We start from the raw sequence: 21554 nt of genomic DNA, 5'->3' as shown, positions 1-21554 counted from the left end.
TATTTCGTACACGTTTTCAGCTCTGTATTTTAGCAATTCTATTGTTACATATAGACCCTACATGTTCATCATGAACAAGCATAGACTCAGCAAGTCCTGCATGTTGTTTTATACCTCAGTTACTATGTTTTTCTTGGGTCAAATTAGTGTCAGGAACCCACATATAATGATACTACATTTGCATCCCATTCATATTTTGTGGGGAAATCATTTCTTCCCATGACACATTTATAAAGCTCATGAAGTACCATTAAACTGTATTTTTTAAAAAATATCTCATTTTCTAAATTTTAAACAAATACTTTAAACACTTATAATCTTGATACAGACAGCTGTGGATGGCATACACCTTACAGTGGAAGCGAGAGCAACATCCCGTACCAAGACCCGGGGAGGTAAATGTTAAAATCAAAAGATGCTTGTTTAAAGGGATGCACTGGAGCAGTGTCCTCTGCCTATTCAGACATTACAATTTATGTTCTATGTGTGAAGGGTGAGAAGCTCTGTGAGAAAACATTTACTAATGGGAGTTTGGCTTTATGTGATAGACACCTTAAATTATTCTTAATTAATTTCCTAAAGTCAATTTGCTTTTTGGAGGAATGCTAATTCTTCTCTTAATACTCTCATGGGAACATTTCTTTTTAAAATCTTATATAGGGATTAAAACTAACACAATTGTTACCTTCTTGCAAAGTGACATTGGTCTTCTGTACAGCAGACATGGTAGTTCTTTGTTCATAGGACATTTACCAAACATCTTTCTGTGACCAGCTACTCTTCCAAATACAGTAATTAATCAGTCAAGGTACTCTATAATTTCAGTCTTCTTGATTTTCAATTCAATTGGAAAGTATTAATAAATCACCTGCGATTCATGTTAGATGATGATGTCCAACTTTATAGGACAGATATGAAAGAAGGCCAGGGTATTAGATGTGTATTATATGTGCATTTATAATAATATCTAGACTATACAACTCTAAAAGATGAAGTTCCATGTCTAAAAGAACATAATTCTAGGCAGAAGCAGTAGAAGCCCAAAAGTATGGCTTCTGTGTACACAGAGGACATAGCTGTGAAAAAGAAGGAAGTCAGATCTCAAAGAAGTCAATGTGCTAGGAGGGCATATGGGTTTTGGGTGATGTATTTAAATTTACTCAATAGTGAGACTAGAATTTCCTAGAAGGTTTGAAGCAGCAGTTCCCTAGTTTATCTGTGTGAAATGAATTAAAAGGAGTTCAATGCTGGCAAGAGAGAACTTTTTAATCATTCATTTTCAAAGATGCACAGTAGTTAACGTTAGATAAAACTACACTTATTCTTTATAGATTATTTAAATAAAAATTGCATTGCATTATTGTTAGGCCAAGCAAGGTGTTGAATACAAAATAAAATCTGGTAGCCATAAGTTAGAAGGAGGGAATTCACCTAATCCTGACACAAACAAATAGCACATTAAAATATTGATGTCCTTCTACTCCTTTATCTCCTCTGTTCCCCACCTCTACCACCCCATGTGTCAACCGCACATCATGTGGGTTGATAGCTTTGACATTTAAAGGCGGCACCACTTTAGCTAGGAAAATTCAGTCTCATTTTGAAGTGGGAAGTATCTGTATTTTGTTGTAAACATGAACAAATCCTCAAAATGAATAACAAAACCATATTGCTCCGTGACTACATCAAATACAGTTATAAATGTATACATTTGTTCATTTATTGACAGGAATACTGGTGAAATAAAGTATAACTCCTCCCTTGTCTTTGCATGCATTTGCGTTTCTATTATTTAAAAAGTGGTATAATCTTTTGCTAGCAGGTCGGTTACTGGTAAGAGTGTTTGTTATACAGCCCTGAGGACTTGAATTCAAGTTTCCAGTACCCACCTAAGGACCCGAGTGTGGCTGCAGGCACTTGTAATCCCAGTGTTCTGCTGGGCAAGGTTGGCTTGAATGTGCCATGTGAAACCCTGTACAAAGTGAAACCCTGTCTCAGGGCAGTAAGCAATCTTGAGTTGAGAATCAGGCATCTAATATTCTCTTTTGCAAGAACGGATGCTCACATTCATCTGAGCATTCATAGACAGTACCCCCTGATACAACACAGTCACAAAGGACTTAGCTGTGAAAAAAGAAGGAAGTCAGATCACAAAGAAGTCAGTGAGCTATACACACACACTTAAATTAAAAATGAATGAATAATAGTAAATAAAAATCATATAGCTTGAGTATTTCTCTGTTGCTAATTACATAGTACCTTGCCATGAATAATTATCACTGAATATTTACTGAATTAATAGTACTAGGTGAGAGAGATTTAATTATGTCTTATTTTTATTTAACAAATCTGTTTATTAAAGCAAGGGAAAAAAAGGGAGAATTGATTTTCTTTAAATTTTATTGTTATTATTTAGATAGAAATTCTCATGCTATAGCTCTGGCTCAGCAGAAATTCACTATGTAAAGCAGGCTACCATTTATCTCACAGAGAGCTACCTGCCTCTGCCTTCCAAACCCTGGTATCAAATACGTGGACATCATGTGCAGATTGCACTATTTTTTAGGTCTATTTATTATGTATATGAGTTTCTCCTCCATGTATATATGTATATACATGTCATGCAGTGCCCATGAAGGTCAGAATAGGGCATCAGACTTCTTGGACCTACAGATGGTTGTGAACCAAGATATGGGTTCTGGGAACTGAATCTGGGTCCTCAGCAAGAGCAGCAAATACTCTTAAGCAGTGATCTATCTCTCCACCCAGGGAATTGCTTTATACAAATCAAAGTTGGAAAATACTTTTCATGATGTTTTTTTTTAAAAAAAAGATGATCAGTTTGATTTTCAAAATCACAGTTTCTTGATTAAGTAAAATGTATCTTTCAATACACTGAGTCACTCTGTTTTGTAGCCATAACAAAGAACACTGGCTACACATTTAACATTATATAAGTGTAACACATGTTTACCAATTAACATGTGAAAATAAATAAAATAAATCAAGAGCAATAAGAAAGCAGAAGTTATAATGATTTCTATATATGGTCTTTAAATTTAGTTTTTGGAAAAACTGAAGCAAGTCCGTTATTAGATTCATGTGTCTATGTTTACCATGGTGTTCCAAGGAGGCTATAATTGCATTTGATTTTTTAAAATCTAGTGGGGTCGGCAGAAACCCATGTTAAATTAATCTAAAAGCTTATTTTCTCTATACTTCGATCTAAAATTTTAATATTTTCAATGAAAAGTGCCAACCAACATTGGCCTCGTATTTTAAACATGTTTTCTCCAGCTGGTGGCACTACATTGGGAGACTGTAGATCAGTGGTTCTCACCTTATGAGTTGCATCCCGTTTGGCAAACCTCTATCTGTAAAAATATTTATATTATGATCCATAACAACTGCAAAATTTCAGTTATGAAGTAGTGACAAAAACACCTCAACATGAAGAACTGTATTGAAAGTATTTACTTTGCCCCGTTAGGAGGGTTAAGAACCGCTGTTATAGAGGCTTCAGGCGGCAGACCATAATGGCAGAAATAGACATTTTTTGCAGGTAGGCCTTTGAGTGTTTGCCCAGGCTTCCAGTTTCTGCAAGCATTCTGCTTCCTGTTCTACCATGACATGAACAGCTTGGTCTGCACTCATGTCCCCCATAAACTTATTCCAATAGTGGATTGAAACCTCAGAAACTACTTCCCCAAATAGACCTCTCTACCATTAATTTGGTTCTGTCATATATTGTGATTTCTGTGATATTAAAGCAATGAATACCAGGAGCTGGCTGTGTTGCTCAGTGATGGAGCTCTTGCCGAGTACTCGTGGCTCCTTATGTTCACTTGGCAGTACTGGAAATAAAACATAGTAATAAAGAAAGTTGAAAAGGTCAGTTCATGTTTTTAACTCGGTCTGTTTATGGGGATCATACCATTTGAAACTGGTTTCAAGAAGGAATTTGGACAATTGGTATATGCAGGCTAAAGGAGACCTAGAATGAAACAAAAAGTACTATCAGAATGGTTAAGATCAAAAACTCAAGTGACAGCACATGCTGGCGAGAATGTAGTGAAAAGGGAACATACCTCCATTGCTGGTGGGAGTGCAAACAACTCCAACCACTTTGGAAACCAATCTGGAACTCTCAGAAAATTAGAAATAGCTCTACTTCTAGACCCAATTACACCACTCCTGAGCACACACCCAAAATATGTTACACCTTACAAAAAGAACATTTGCTCAGCTATGTTCACAGCAGCTTTACTTGTGATAGACAGAATCTGGAAACAACCTAGATGTTCCTCAATGGAAGAATGGATATAAAAAAATGTACATTTACAAAATGGAGCACTACTCAGGTATTAAAAACAAGGAAATAATGAAATTTTCAGAAAAATGGATTGAACTAAAGAAGATCATCCTGAGTGAGATAACTCAGATCCAGAAAGACACATGGTATGTACTCACTTATAAGCAGATTTTAGCCATATGGTACAGGATAAACATACTACAATTCACAGACTCAAAGAAGATAACAAGGAGGACCCATGGGAGGATGCTCCAATCTCATTTAAAAGGGGGAATAGAAGACAGCTGAAGTGGCTGAAAAAAGGGAACAAGGTAGGAAAGGGAGCACAGAGAGAAATGAAAGTAGAGAGCACATTGGGAGGACAGAGAGCTTATAGAGAGAAGAGAAACCATGGGCAGGTGCATCTTTTTAACAAGCTAGAGACTGAAGATGGGAGGCTTCTTGAAGGATAGGGGGACAAATGTAGCTGAGACTCCTATTAGCAAGGGTCATGGAGACTGAAGAGGATACCCTCTAACTATACAGGACTTTTAATGGAGGAAGGGGATCACCAACCCACCAACAAAAAACTTCAACTCCAAATTTATCCTTCCTACAAGATGTGCAGGGATAAAGATAGAGGGAATGTCCAATGGACCATTTAAGAAGAGGCTCCCTGTCTTTGTGCTGTGAGCATTTCTGGTACTGGGAACTGTTTTGTGCACATGGGTATTGATCAGCATTCCTAGCTCCTTCCCACTAGGTCAGAGTGAGAGTCCCCACTGGTGACTTCCAAACATTTTTTTTAGACTGGTTCACCCTTTCCTGAGTAATACAATTGCCTTCAATCAAGGAGCACTGCTTAAAGAAAATACCAAGTGAGTTGACATGGCTTCTCCTAGATATAAATCTTAGATTAAAAAATCTAAGATTTTATTTTATTTGTTTTATTACCGTCTAATAAATACTTCCATACCAATTCAATAAAGGCAAATGTATTCTGGAGATTGCTTTATGAAAGCCTCTTCTTCTAGTGATGTTTTTCTTACAAAATAACTTAAGCTTTCACAATAACAACACATGGAAAGAGAAGAAAGAGCATATGTATGTGTGTAGTAAAATTAATATTCAGAAATCTTTTGATTGCTTAGCCAACTATAAGCAGAGTAGTTCACTAGAAGTTAGTGTGCCTAAAATATCTCCCCTTTTCATCTTGGAAACTGTTACTTTCTAATTGCAATAGTAAAAGAAGGATTGAAACAATTTAGAAGCATCAACATAAAGTGCTGTCAGCTATACTTGCTGGAAGTCCTTCCTCTGTGTCTCTTACCTAGACATAAAATTCTACTTTGCAGAGTTAGACCTGGAGTGTATTTTTTTATAACAAATCTTCAATTACACTTATGAAAAACATTTCTTACATTCTTGGTGGATTTCTACCAATACTTATGAACCGTATACAGAATGTTTCAAGCAGGAGAATATATGAAAAGTTAGAAAGAGAACACTTAATCCATATTTCCAATGTTTTTTGTGTTTTGTGAAATTTATAAAAGGAAGGTAACTGAAAAAAAATTGCTACTTAAAAATTATTTTCTATTTTATAAAATAGAAGCTTTTTTTTGGCTTAAAGACCTCTATACTGTAAAGAATTCCTTAGCAAGCCATTCAGCAAGTCATAAAAAGTGATTTCTGTAAAAGTAAATTTTAGCAACCCTTCTTAGATAAGAGTGCAAAACTGAAAGTCATGTGTGAAGGACATGCTTCCATTTTTCTCTATTCTGTGCAAAATAAACAAAGCCAAAACCAGTGAGAAAGAAAAAAAAAATCAATCCTTGGGCATGAGATAGTGGACATGAAGAAACCAAATGCCAACATTCTTGAAACACACACAAAGATTTCTTGAAGATATAAATATATTCATCCTCTTTATGTCTACAATCTTAAGTAAAAGTCTATTTTAACACTCTCATTAGCTCTGCTTACAAAAGTGTCTGTACTGGCAAAGATCCCAGTAAGAGATTATTATGTGTATACCAGGGTTTCTGAGAGGTTCCAAACTGATTTTATTTGTGATGTTGAACATATCTGTGGAGCTTAGAAATGTGACATATTGTTGTCTTAGTGTGTAGAGCAGAAGCACACCAAAGCAACACATGATATTTATTTTAGTAGCTGAAGATAAACAAATACTCTACTGTGTAATCATACTGCTTTCAGGAGTACCCAGGGGTGCTAAAAGTGGCTCTCTCAAGATAACCAGGCTTGTGGGCAGAAGCCTTGTTGATTTTAATTAACAGGTGTGCTTGCTAAAGAGTTGTCAGTATATGCTTTCTGACTCCACACAACTGCAAACAACCTGTGCAGTAAGAGAAATGGGTTAGTTCCTACCTTCTTGAATCAGATAGCTAGGGTACAGTAATGCAACATTTTTCTATTTGATTAGTAGATAGTGACATTCAGCACTGTGGTTTTGTTCTGTTTTTTTGTTTATTACAGCCTTCAACAGAAGATGTAATTAATAATAAAAAAAACGTGTTTTAGTCAGCACTGAGTTGTAGGCTCACAGACAAAAATTTAAATGTAGAGGCCCTTAATAGGAAGGTGCAATTTGAGAGGTGACATGAGAAATTGAAATTCAAACTCATTCATACTCTCCAGGAATCAACCCAAAATATCATAGTGTAATCAAAACATTACCAAAGTTGTCAACTGTCTTTTCACTTTGCCATAGAGTGTCAGTTGGGATTTAGAAATTAGTATTTGCAGCTAGTTAATAATTCTTTTTTTATTTTATTATTATTATTAATTACACTTTATTCATTTTGTATCCCCCCCCATAAACCCCTCCTGATCTCACCCTTCCTCCCCTTTCTGCATGCATGCTCCTCCCCAAGTCCACTGATAGGGGAGGTCCTCCTTTCCTTCCTTCTGATCTTAGTCTATCAGATCTCATCAGGAATGGCTGCATTGTCTTCTTCTGTGGCCTGGTAAGGCTGCTCCCCCCTCAGGGGGAGGTGATCAAAGAGCAGGCCAATCAGTTTATGTCAGAGGCAGTCCCTCTTCCCATTACATTACTATGTAACCCACTTGGACACTAAACTGCCATGGGCTACATCTGTGCAGGGGTTCTAGGTTATCTCCATGAATAGTCCTTGGTTGGAATAGCAGTCTCAGGAAAGACCCCTGTGCTCAGATTTTTTGGTTCTGTTGCTCTCCTTGTGGACCTCCTGTCTTCTCCAGCTCTTGCTATTTCCCACTTCTTACATAAAATTCCATTCGCTCTGCCAGTCAGTTGGCCATCAGGCTCAGCATCTGCTTTGACAGTCTGCCGGGCAGAGGCTTTCAGAGGCCCTCTGTGGCAGGTTGCTAGGTTGTTTCCTGTTTTCTTTTTCTGGCTTTCAGAGGCCCTGTGTAGCAGGTTCCTAGGTTGTCTCCTGTTTTCTTCTTCTTCTGATGTCCATCCTCTTTGCCTTTCAGGATGGGGATTGAGCGTTTTAGTTAGGGTCCTCTCTTTTGTTTAGTTTGTTTAGATGTACCGATTTTAGTGGGTTTATCCTAGGTTGTATGTTTATATGAGTGAGTATATACCATGTGTGTCTTTATGCTTCTGGGACAACTCACTCAGGATGATCCTTTCCAGGTCCCACCATTTACCTGCAAATTTCATGATTTCCTTATTTTTCATTGCTGAGTAATACTCCATTGTATAGATGTACCACAGTTTCTGCATCCATTCTTCAGTTGAGGGGCATCTGGGCTGTTTCCAGCTTCTGGCTATTACAAATAAAGCTGCTACAAACATGGTTGAGTAAATGTCCTTTTTGTGTACTTGAGCCTCTTTTGGATATATGCCTAGGAGTGGTATGGCTGGATCTTGAGGAAGTGCTATTCCTAGTTGTCTGAGAAAGCGCCAGATTGATTTCCAGAGTGGTTGTACAAGTTTACATTCCCACCAGCAGTGGAGAAGGGTTCCCCTTTCTCCACAACCTCTCCAGCATGTGTTGTCACTTGAGGTTTTGATCTTGGCCATTCTCATGGGTGTAAGGTGAAATCTCAGGGTTGTTTTGATTTGCATTTCCCAAATCGCTAATGAGGTTGAGCATTTCTTTAAATGCTTCTCTGCCATTCGATATTCTTCTACAGAGAGTTCTCTGTTTAGCTCTGTTCCCCATTTTTTAAGTGGATTACTTGGTTTGTTGCTTTTCAGCTTCTTTAGTTCTTTATATATACTGGATATGAGTCCTCTGTCAGATAAAGGGTTGGTGAAGATTCTTTCCCAATCTATAGGCAGTCGCTTTGTTTTGATGACAGTATCCTTTGCTTTACAGAAGCTTTTCAGTTTCATGAGGTCCCATTTATTGAGTGTTGCTCTTAGAGCCTGTGCTGTTGGTGTTCTGTTCAGGAAGTTGTCTCCTGTACCAATGAGTTCTAGGGCATTCATAGTAAAAATGGCCATCTTATCAAAAGCAATCTACAGATTTAATGCCATTCCCATCAAATTGCCAACACAATTCTTTACAGACCTGGAAAGAAAAATTCTCAACTTCATATGGAATAACAAGAAACCCAGAATTGCTAAAACAATCCTCTACAATAAAAGATCTTCTGGAGGTATCTCCATCCCTGATCTTAAGCTGTACTATAGAGCAACAGTTATAAAAACTGCATGGTACTGGCATAGAAACAGAATGGTGGATCAGTGGAACTGAACAGAAGACCCAGAAATAAACCCACACACTTATGGACACCTGATTTTTGACAAAGATGCCAAAACCATACAATGGAAAAAAGATAGCATCTTCAAGAAATGGTGCTGGTCTAACTGGATGTCTATATGTAGAAAAATGAAAATAGATCCATACTTATCACCCTGCAGAAAACTAAAGTCCAAGTGGATCAAAGACCTCAACATAAAACCAGACACATTAAATCGACTAGAAAAAAAAGTGGGGATTGCGCTAGTTAATAATTCTATCTCTGGTTCTTGGAACATAATGGTCCTCACATGAAAGAAGGAGTAGTAAAACCAAACCCTCTTTCACAGCTGTCACTCTCTGCTGATGAAACGATGTGATGATAAAGGCATCTCCCTGGTGTTAAATCAGCTCTGGAACAATCATGAGCAGTGTGGCAGTAGGAGATGGCTTATGGTTTCTATGTCCAAAGTTCTCATCTGTTCAGTAAAGATAAGGGACCTGCCTTATGTTTATTTTGCGAGATGTAAATAGCATGATAGTTACTGTTACTGACTACTTCAAATTTCCACACGTTTCTGGCATAGAATAGATACTCAAGACACTTAGCAGAAAAAATAATGTATGAATAATCTGGCATGTGTTTTACTACATTTTAATAATTTGTTTTCATAAATGCATCACATAAGAATAGAACACACAAGTGTAGGAAACTTCTGACCACTCATTGGATGATTCTACAGCACTGCTTCTTATCCACTGCCATGAATAATGATTACCACACTCTCACTGTTCCATAGCATTTTCTGATTTTGTAGCATTTAATATATTTTAACAGTACAAAACAAAATTATTATTTTCTATATTTAAAATATTTGATATAACTGACTGTAAGGAACTTATTAGTGTTTTTTTAAACCAACGAAAGAGCAAAGCTACAGAATACACTTAAAACAAAGAGGTACAGTGTGACTGATACTCCTGATGCTTTTAATATAACAATATCTTTTCTCATTCTCTGAAATAATGTCTGAAATAATGCCTCAAATCAATAAGCTGAAACTTGATCACAAATTGTTTTAAAATATACTATAATCCTGAAATGACCACACTGAACATATTTTTACTTTATAATTATGATTTGAAACTATTGTGATGAGGATTGAAAATCTTGCCAGACCTTACTTATGGTGATCTGATTTATGGCATTGTTTGGCTTTATAGCTCAAGATCAACACTATGTAGATTTTCAGCAAATGTTTCAATTGAACAAAAATAAATAAATCTGAATAAACAATGAAATGGAAATATTGAGAATTCACACATATCATTATGTTGGGAAAATTTGTAAAGGCATCACACTGAAACTAGTCTTCTGAATATTTTCAGCTACTTCTTTTCTATAATGTGTAAAATGCTCAGAAATGTCAGCATTTTATATTTTATAACATAGAGTTAAATGTTGTCAAAGGCAGAAACCTAAAAAATTGTACATTTGTGTTGGTAAAATGTTCTTTTGGAAGGTATACACCTTACCCTGTTCATTCAAATGCTGATTTCTCTCTCCCACTCTCTGGTTTCAATCTGGACATTGTTTTGTGATACTTTTTCTAAGCATCACCTGTCTCAACTTTGTGTAAACATGAAAAAATAAAACAATCAGCCACAATGTCGAGCAAGGGAGAGGAAGGAGTAAAAGGGAGAGGGGAGGAGCCAGAGGACAGGAAGGAGTGGGAGGTAGAGGGAGAGGAGAGAGGGTGGGAGAGCAGAGGCTGGAGGAGAGGTCTCATACGGACATGGAGAAATGAACCGGACCTAAGATTTCACTAAAAGCAAGTATAAGAGGGAAATCTGAATAATAGGAAGAAACTACGTGGGCTTGGAGGTTTAGGATGGAGTAACCATTGCCCAGCACTGTGATCTAGGTTAATTAAATAAATCCCAGTCTCTGTATGGTGATTTGGTTATACAGTTGTTTAGGATTAACCTCAGCTTTACTAAAAGATAATTAATAGAAAATATTAAAAACTAAATGCAACACATTTGTTTAAAAGTTCAGTTGATAGAATTTTAAATTGTAAAACCGCATTAACTCATATTTATGAATTTATATAAATCTTCTCTAGATCATGTGATACAAATACAAACATATAATAAAAATGACATTTCTCAAATTCTGGATCAAGTTATCTTCCAACTTAACACAACGCATTTTTATATTCTGAATACTTTCAGTTAAAAATTAGCATCTAATTCCATATACATATTCATGGTTAATATATATGTATATACACAGAGGGACTGAGGTGAGTAAAGCAATAGCTTTAGAATTATGCTAATCACAATGTTAACATGTTAATGTTTACTTATTTAATTTGAAATTAAAGTAGTTGACTCAGTTGAGAGAAATCAACTCAATGGAAATCACCAAACTGTAAACAATGCAAACATTTCCTTTACTTTCAATATTAAAGTTTATGTAGAACAATGAGACTTGTTTGGTTTAAGAATCTTAGGAAAGAAGTGGGAAACAGATCTGGAGAGGAGAGGAACTCCACAAAGAGAGCAACAGAACTAAAAAAATCTGTGCCTTCCCTGAGACTGATACTCCAACAAAGGACTATGGATGGAGATAACCTAAGACCCCTGCACAGAACCCCATGGCAGTTCAGTATCCAAGTGAGTTCCATTGTAATAGGAACAGGGACTGCTTCTGAAATGAACTGATTGGCCTGCTCTTTAATTACTTCCTCCTGAGGGGGAAGCAGCATTACCAGGCCACAAAGGAAGACAATGCAGGCACTCCTGATGAGACCTAATTGACTAGGATCAGAAGGAAGGAAAAGAAGACCTCCCCTATCAGTGGACTTGGGGAGAGGCATGCATGCAGAGGGTGGAGGAAGGGAGGGGTTGGGATGAGAGGAGGGAGGGAACCATAGGGGGGATATAAAGTGAATAAAGTTTAATTAATAAAGCATTAAAAAAAGAAAAAAAGAATTGAAATTCAAAAGATGACTTTTTCATTAAGTAAAGATGTTCATTGTGTAATGAGGAATTCATGGAGACTTTATGTTTACATCATGAAAACTGAAATGTAATAGATGATATAGGAGACAAAGCACATTAGTCAGGAGAAAGAATGCATTATATCTACCTGTCTTGGTGCAAATTATCTCTTTATGTATCAAACAAAGCATGTTATTTAGAAACAGGAAAGTCATATTTGTTCACACATTGAAGGTATTTTATTTGCCACCTAAAACCTCTGGGGATATTTAGAGAGGAAAAATGTGTTTAATGATAAAGTTGTGGGAAGGTAAATGACTAAATGCATTACTGGAACAGCAGTGTCACAATGAATTACTTTGACGGGTACAATAATGATTCTGAGATAAATATTGTCAAGTATGATCATCTGTCTTAAACAGTTACAACAGGACTGCAGCCAGGGAAGCAGGTATAGCCTAACTGTGGGTCTTTACCTCTTCTCTGTTTCCTCCAAGTGCAATCACCCTGTCTGAACTCCAGCTTTTTAGTAGACCAATTGCTATAGCTTTACCTTGCTCAATGCCTTCATCGTCAACTTATCACTCAGATATTCCCCTCCAACCTTCCTCTCCACTCATCCTTTTATCCAAACTTCAAACACCAGCAGACACTCCTTGAAAACACTCCAGGGCACGCAAGACGGAGAAACAGGTAGGTAAAATTACAGATCTTCACTTCTCTCTCCCTTCCTCCAAACCAACCCCTCTCATCCCCAGCTCTGTAGCATACCAGCTGCTGTGGCCTCTAGTGCCTCACCGTTACCTTCGCTACCTTCGTGGATCACAAAGATCTTTCCCTCCAAGTTTTCTGTTCTCCACTCATCACTTTACCCCAGTCTCCCACTCCAGTGGACATTCCCTGGGACCTCAAAGGCCACTCTGGGCAAAGAAGCATATAGGATAGTATGCAGATCTTCACCTATCCTTTCTTGCTTCTAAATCTAGCCCTCGAGTCTCATCCACATCTCTGTAGCAGATCGCCTTTTTTGGTCTCCCCCTCTTTTCTTCCCCCAACATCTTCCTTCATCTCTTTCCTCTCTTCTCCTTCAACATTCCTTCCCAGCCTCCAATGACAGCTGGCCAATGGCCAAACCTTACAGAGAAATCAAGGAAGCCAACAAAGCACATAGACAAGCTTCAACTCTCCACTTTCCCTTTCCCTCATCTTCGATCTTCCAGTCTTCACTCTCCCTCCCTCATGTTCTATCTGGCAGTGTTATCCCTAGCTCTGTAGCAGACTACCTACTCTGGTCCACCATCACTCTCTGCCTTAGATCCTCCTGGATCAGCCTGCTTCCCTCCCTCTGTGGGCCCTCACTGCTCTGAGTCCATCCCCACTCCTAAGTGTCAAATCCTAGAATCACATTTTGTCCAGAACCCCTAGTGACCACACCTATCAGGATCCCAGAAGAATTTCCTACCAGGTAACACAATGCCACCTAAGAACCAGAAACAGCAACAGAAATCCAGGAACAAACCAACCACTCAACAAAGCCAAGATTAGGCATCAGACCTAGAGTTACAGTCCTCCACAGCCCAGAAGCTTAGACCTCAGTGTAAGAACATAATCAATCAGAGACAAGGCAATGCATCTCCACAAGAGATAGATCCAGCTTACCATGCCACAGTAAGCCTTGAGTATGGCATCACAGCTGAAGCAAAAGACAAAGACCTTAAACGAGGCTGTATGAACATGATAGAGACCCTTAAAGAAGAAATGCATAAATCCCATAAAGAAATCCATGGAAACACAAACAGTGGAAGCAAATAAATTAAAACTGTTCAAGACCCAAATATCAATAATGAAAACCCAAACAGAATAAAATCTGGAAATGAAAACTTTAGGAACTCAAACAGGAAGCCTCACCAAAAGAGTGTAAGGGATGGAAGAAAGAATCTTGGGTATTGAAGACACAATAGATGAAATGGATATCTCAATCAAAGAAAATTTTTACCAGATGAGATCCCTAACTTTTGTGCATCTGATTCTTAGTGTAAGAAAATGATTATTTTCATTGAAACCCAACATACATTTGCAATTTACATAACAGAGAAATGGTTTTACCTTTCTAAAGCTTTCATTCTGATAACAAGCTATAAGGGGAATAATATAATGGACACTGTGTTTCTATACATGTAAGCCTTTACTCCTGTTAGGTATGAATGACAGACATGCATGCTCAGATGTTCAGAAACCAGTCATTTATTTTCAGGGATCTATGTCTAACTTCATGACCCTAAAACTGAATGATAGAGACTTTCAGACACATAAATATATCTAGCTTAAATACTAAAATTATTTTTTAAATATGAACCTTTTGGGAAACATGAACCTTTTGGGTAAAGAAAACCAACGCACTTCTTTTTTTGTACAAAGTCATTGTTACGTTACATTTTCTTCATCTTTTGTCCCAGGTCGACAGATGGCCATTCTTATAAAATTTCTGTGAATATAAAATTTCTATGAAATATCAGAATGGTGTATGTAACACCTATTCTTTCTCCTGGACCTTTATACAATGGTAGTAGAAAAGCAAGAGTGGATCTGGGGAGATGAAGGAATACTCTTTCCACCCCGCGTCACTTTTCTTTTATTGGACACTTACTGGGACACTAACCTCAGCGAGCAGTCCAGGAACAGTAGGTTAAACCTGCACAGCACCAGCACCCGATTTCAGAAACAGACTCTCATCCAAGTGCCCCATGGTGTTCATGGCAGTCAGGAGATAGAGTCTTTTCTTCACTAAAATGATTTAACACAGAGATAGTTTTTATTTCAAAAGAAATTAGAGAGTTTATTATAGAGACAATTATGTGATCGTGGTCTAGGAACATAAACTAGGTGTCCCCAAATATTGTGCTCCACTGTCACAGCAGAGATTTGATTTTACAGAACAAAGAAATCTATAAACTGAAACTATTTACCAAATTGAGTGGTGGGGACATGGGTGGCTTGGTTAGACCAAAGCTCCGCAGCTGGTTACAGATTTTAGATATAATCTGGTGGAATTTTATCTTTTGCAATAGTGAATGGTACTAACTTGTTATAATATATTTTTAGGTTTTAATAATTTTAAGATGTCAGGTTTTAAAAAATGGACTAATAAATAGTCCAGCATAGCTTTTCAGGAAAATGAATACGATGGTAACTTTTTCTGATGATCAAGAGATGATACAGGAAAACAAAAACAAAAACAGAATTAAAACAAAACAAAACAAAAAAAAAACAAACAAACAGTGAAGCAGACTGACTAGAGACATCACTGGGACCGGAAAAACAGAGCATTTGTACACTAATAAAAAGAGAAATAGAAATTAACTGAAAAACAAAAACAGCCAAAAAAGCCACATTTTGTCTTGCTAGACCATAGAAAATAAAAGGAATCTTTGTTCAAAACCGCAATCGTAGAGTTAACACATAACATACAAGGAGTTAACATGTAGCACTAACTTGTAAGTTAAAACATAAAACTCCTCTTTCCCTTGCTTGTAAGATATTTTATTGTTCGAAGTCCTTGTAAAAAGTATCTTCCTATAACTCTGAGAACATGATAGGAAGATAAATATATCATTAAAATTCCAATCCACAAAAAGATTTATCTACGACATAAGAGAAACTTGGTAATTCAGCATTGTGTGTACGGGTGATATCAATTCGTGACATTATATCATGTATTCACAGGTATACACAGAAGACATACATCAGCATCATAATGAGCCTCACTAGGAACACCATATTTTTTTACAAATACAAATATTGTTAAATCCAATGATTTAACGAACACAGAGACACTAAAACTCATGTCTTTTTCTGAACAATACTTGTTTTATCTCAATAAATTTATAGTACACATAAACCCCAAATTAGTTGCTTCAATTTCTAATCTCATTTATAACAAAATGTTTGCTTTTTAGATTTTAACATTTTTTGCATATGTGCTTTATGTGTTTTTATGTGCTCCATGCATTGTCTTATGTGAGAGGAAGAAGCAGGTGCCACCTCTCTTAGAATAGGAATTAGGGAAGATTGTGAGACACCATGTGGCTGCCAGAGACTGAACTTGGGTCTACTGCCAGGGCAATGAGTGCTCTTAACTTCTGAGCCATTGCTACAGCCCCACCATGTGTTATATCCCTGTATTTAGGCTTGTAATTCTCATTTTAAAAATGTGTTAAATTTGAATTTTGTCTAATAAAAAGAAGTTTATTTATGCTAGGTACAGTGGTGCATACCTGTAATCCCAGCACTCTGGGAGGCAGAGGCGGGCAGATCTGGTCTACAAAGCAAGTCTAGGACAGCCAAAGCTACACCGAGAAACCCTGTCTCGAAAAAAACAAAGAAAAAAGAAAAAAGAAGTTTGTTTATAATTTATTTTTTAAATGGATGATAGTTTCTGTCTCTTTCATAAACTTGCAAAGTATTTTTAAAAATCCTACTTTAATGTATAAGTATATTTAACTTGATGATTCTTTTTGTATTTTAAGTAACATTTATAAAAGCATTTTTAGATAAAGCAACTAAGTTCCTAATGAAAATCAGGAATCAAAAAAAGAAAGCATACCTACAATATCTTAGAACTTAAGGCTTACCACTATAGGTAAAACTTGTAACAATGCCGTTTTCTTAAAAAAAAAAAAAAAAAAGGGTGCCTGATACAGAACTTTCTTCTTTTAAATTTTCTTCTCACTATACACAGCGAAGGTGCACCACGTAACGCACACAGCTGTCTCTTAACACACAGTGGGCACTGTCTGTCCTGTTTTAAAGTGCCAACGATACTACAATGTGGTGACAATTACTGAACGCGCAAAACAAGTCAGAACTAGATTTTTGGAAAATTGAAACAGGATAAAATCCTATTTATAGAAACATATAAGAAAAATAAGCACAAAACAAACTATAAAAAGCATGTTAGTTAAACTATACTTTTCTCTGGTTCTAGGATAAATGATATGTACATATAGATAGTATTTGATATGTGAGCAAATCTTTAGGCATATATTCTTACTAATCAATAAATACTGGCGGTACACAAACCAGCACTCACACATACGCAATGCCTATTGTTCAGCTTTTGAAAATAATTACCAACCCTAGTGTGTGTGCACCATGAGATGCAGGTTATTATTACTACTATTGTTTATTATTATTATTATTATTTTGTGTCTTTTGCAACAGAGTTTTTCTCTGTAGCCCTGTCTGTCCTGGAACTCACTCTGTAGATCAAGCTGGCCTCTGCCTCCTGAATGCTCAGATTTATGGTGTGCACCATCGCTAGGCAAATCTAAGATACACAGAAAAGCTTTACTTGCAGGGCAGCAGGAATTTAATCAAATAAGCGAAATATCGTGTCATCATTATTTTTACAGTGTTCATGCATTTTAAAGAAATAACCATAACAGTCCAATTAGTATTTTATATGTTTTATGCAATTGAGTAAGACTTGCAAAACAACAGCGTTAAAGGTAAATAAAGTGATATTAAAAATAAACCCTCTATAGAAATCTCATGAAAAATTTTTGAAAATATTTCTTGAAATTGAAAGTATTGATTTGTAGACAGGTTGTTATGTACTTGGTAATGGGAGAAACAAAACGGAGAGAGATGGGAGGCGTTTCCAGCATACAATGTGAACAGTTTACTGTTATTAAAGGGCCACCTTGAAGCTGTATCCCCTTAAGGAAAGTGGTTTGTTTCATCTGCATTGACAGCAGTGTTTGATGGCCTTTGAGGAAATCAAAGCTGCTTTCGATATCGATTGACTCTAGTAATTAACCCCAGATTTTGTTTTTTGCTCTCTTCAAGTTGTCTTTAATTGAATTCTTTAAAATGTACTGACCATTCATTCAAGTGGGTGGAAAGAAGTTTACAAGAGGCATGCTTTACAAAAGAGGATGAAGTTTTCACATGTAAGACACCTAAAAGAATAGAAGACAATAATGAACTCCAGAAAGCTTTAGGAGAAACAAAAATGTATGTTGGATCCTAGAGTAATGCTTAAAGAGATAAAGTCAATAAGGGCACATACAATGTTTATGTGTAAATAAACATACTTGTAATTTTATTTAACACCATAGTTTACACCCAACATTTGGTCATTCATATGTTACATAAAGATTCAAATAACTTAATAAATTTATGGCATATTTCTACACATTGCTACTGATACTTATAAGTATTGCATTGTGTCTTCACAAAGGGTAGGGGCTCATTAAGACCAGCTCTTCTGTCCTGAGCCCTGTGGACCTTCTACTGACCAACATTATGCCCACAATGTTGAAAGATCTTTGCAATATCCCACTCATGAGTGTCCTCTGGCCACTATGCAATTTGATAATGTGGGCTATCATAGGAAGGCAATACAAAGGGATCCACAGAAGTTTGGTTCAGGGTAAGGCCTCTTATACCATGTACATTCAATAAACTTCCATCACTTTTATATCAAAAGCTAAGTTTGTTTATCTGCTTTTAAGGTATGGTTTGCTTCTGTTTCTCTGTTACCTGTGGTTAGATAAAGGCTTCATTCATTGGTTCCATTTGAAGACATCCAGTTTCATCTCCTGGTGTTAACATGATGTAAATAGGTTACAAATAATCGAGTTCATCACTGGGGAACCATCCCACTATGAGGAGGTAACTAAGGCTTTATTTTCAATCTATCTAATTAATACACATAGAATGTGACATAAAAATTGCAAAGTTTCTCTCTCACACACACAAAAACAAATGATATGAGTAAGGAGGATGATCAAACAATATGTACTGCCAAGTGGAATATTACATCTTAGGATATTCACATATAAAGATAATCTTTAAATAAACGTATATAATTTTTTAATAAAAATACAATAACAAAAGCAAGCATATATCCGTTGAATCTTCATTAATATTCTGTGGCAAGTGTTTATAAATGCAAAAGTATACAGTGCCTAGAATTAAACAATTTCTGTATTACATATTGTGTAAGACAGGTAACAAAAGGAGTCATTGGAAAATTGATTTCAGTCAATATTTAACATGTCAAGGATCAGTGATGGATTATTCATGGTAAAATGACTATTAAATTTAGCTTGAAATATAGACTGGTTTAAATAAACCTCCAGTGCATGTAGGATTCCACAGGGCCTTGAAAAGAAGAAAACAAAAGAAATGAATGGCAAATAACAAAATTAAATGAAACTTTAAATGAAGATATTAAATATTGCAATACTTTAAAAATACAGATTGACATGAAACTCTGTTGGTAATATGTCAAAATTTTATTAGCATTTACAAAGAATTTTTTAGTTATATAAAATGAAAGAATTAAAAGTTGACACGCACTGTGTGTGTGTGTGCGCGTGCGCTGTGTAATGTAGCGTTTGGTGTGTATGTGTGTATGTGTATGGCTGTAGTGGGGTGCAGTGTGAGTGTAATGTGCACATACTTCATTTTAATAGTGTTTTAAGGGAAACTTCTCTGTTGTCTCACAGAATACATGTCATTGCTTGGACATGCAGGTTGGTTAGTGCACACTGAATCTGAGGCTGAAAGGCTTGAATGCTTTCAAATCAGCACTCTGAGGCTATTGCTTCAGTGGACAGAGCTTTCTTCTACTGAGTGAAGTGTAGAGTGATCAGTTACTTTTGTCCTTAAAAGAAAGCTCACTGAAGATACCCAGACAAATGGGTAAAACTCCACATTTAAAAATTCATGTCTCCAGGGATAGATGTTAGCATTTGATGACCACTTAAGCTTATGTATGACAACTGCTTTTTATCTTTCCTTTTTTACATGCAAACCATATTTTCAGGCACACTCAAAGTTTCCTTGATGTCATCTCTGCTATTCTCCAGCACTATTTTGCTTCTCTTGTCATGTAAGTGTTCTGTTATCTCCCTTTAGAGTTGTATATAAATTAGACAGCATAAAATGAGATACTACATGATAGATTCATAAGCTGCATCTATTTATTAATAGTCTTAAGACATTTCTATATGAGAATATTGATAGTTCCTCTTCTTTCTTATTGAATAGACATCTACTTGATAATGGACCAGTCTATTAATGATTATTTGTGCTATTTCCATCATTATCTGTAACAAGATATGCTGATGAGGGCATATTTTAGGAGCATGTTGTTTAGTATATATGGAAATGTATGCACTGGCATATTTTATAGATAACTTTGGTGGGCTTTGGATCATACCATTTTATTATAGTCCTAACAATCTCTTTAGCAGATGGTATTCATATAACAAGGCTACTCATTAACAGAATATTTTAAAAAGTACATAAAAATGACTAAAGTGTTCATATGATTAAATGACATTCAGCTACTTAAATTATTAAGAAAATATTTTACTATTGTAAAACATTACTATATTTAAAGTGGCAAAATTTAAATTGATTGTATGGTGTATGTATGTGACACAGATTTTGCTTATGTGAAAAACAAGATGGCAGAAAAGGCTTTCAAAAAATAATACACATGCACATCAACTGACATTTGCATAATTTATATACATTAATTCACAAATCACAATTGTGAGTAATATTATTGATGTTTCCACAAAGGAAGAAGGGTTAAATCATTCAGATTCAATGACTATTTGTAAAACCTCTATTAACTATAAAGTAGTCTTAATCATTCAGATTCAATGAATATTTGTAAAACCTCAATTAACTATAAAGTAGTCTTTTAGGCCTGGTGTGGTAACACACACGGTTACTGGGGCAGATGGATTGCCAGAAGATCTAGGTCATTTTATAAGCTTCAGACCACCATAGGCTAGAAAGAACTTTTCTCAAAACAACAGGGAAAAAAGCTTAGTTGCATTTTTACAACTTAGTTCTTAGAATCAAAGAGTTGGAAAACATGATATTTTGAGCTTGAGCTCCACATTAGTCATTCTTTGAGCCTAGAGAATAAACACCTCATCCAGTTCCAGGTTTTACCTTAAAATTGAAAAAAATGATAAATGTTTTATACTATTTTTCTTCCAGAAAATAATTCTACATTAGAGTATAACATTAAATTTTATGGATTAAGTCCAAATCCATAAATTCATTTATAAACATAAAATTCATAAAATAATGATAAATCTGAAATAATTTTGATATTTATAGAACTGACTCCTTAAGTATTCTGAACTGAAAATTACACTCTTTGGCATAAATTTTCTATATACTAATTCAGCTTCATAAATTTACAATTGTAATTACCATCTTAATATGGTATCACTAAAGAGTATAATTTCCCTTGCATTCTTTCTTTACAGTGCATAAGGTTAATGATATAGATGGCTTGCTTTTAAGAAGCTTTCTAATGGCGTATTCTACAATTTTCTGCTTCTGTGCCAGTTCTGCATAAATACATTTATGAAACTTTTCCCCTTAGTTTTCTTTTTTTTTTTTTAATAATTTATTTTTATTTCATTTTATGTGCATTAGTGTGAAGTTGTCAGATCCCTTGGAATTGGTGGTATAGACAGTTGTGAGCTGCCATGTGGGTGCTGAGAATTGAACCCGGGTCCTTT

The 21554-nt window shown here is 35.9% G+C and overlaps 1 protein-coding gene across 6 annotated transcripts in view; it reads right to left on the bottom strand.

Annotated features, from left to right (window-relative positions):
• The window catches only part of Ccser1 (coiled-coil serine rich protein 1), a 1241689-nt gene that overhangs the window by 545695 nt on the left and 674440 nt on the right, over positions 1–21554 (bottom strand). Inside the window, exon 10 of one of the 6 annotated variants that reach the window (XM_060373771.1) lies at positions 18069–19161. The exons of the other annotated variants lie outside the window; for them this stretch is intronic. Within the exon in view, the coding sequence (XP_060229754.1) occupies positions 19102–19161 (60 nt within the window). The 3' untranslated portion in view covers positions 18069–19101. Of the gene's footprint in view, positions 1–18068; positions 19162–21554 lie in introns of those variants that run through there. 6 annotated transcript variants of the gene reach the window in all.

The sequence above is a fragment of the Meriones unguiculatus genome, chromosome 21 (assembly GCF_030254825.1).
Source record: "Meriones unguiculatus strain TT.TT164.6M chromosome 21, Bangor_MerUng_6.1, whole genome shotgun sequence".
In the NCBI taxonomy this organism is placed as follows: domain Eukaryota; kingdom Metazoa; phylum Chordata; class Mammalia; order Rodentia; family Muridae; genus Meriones; species Meriones unguiculatus.
The sequence above is the reverse complement of the archived record's forward strand: the minus strand, read 5'-3'. Positions and strand labels throughout refer to the sequence as shown.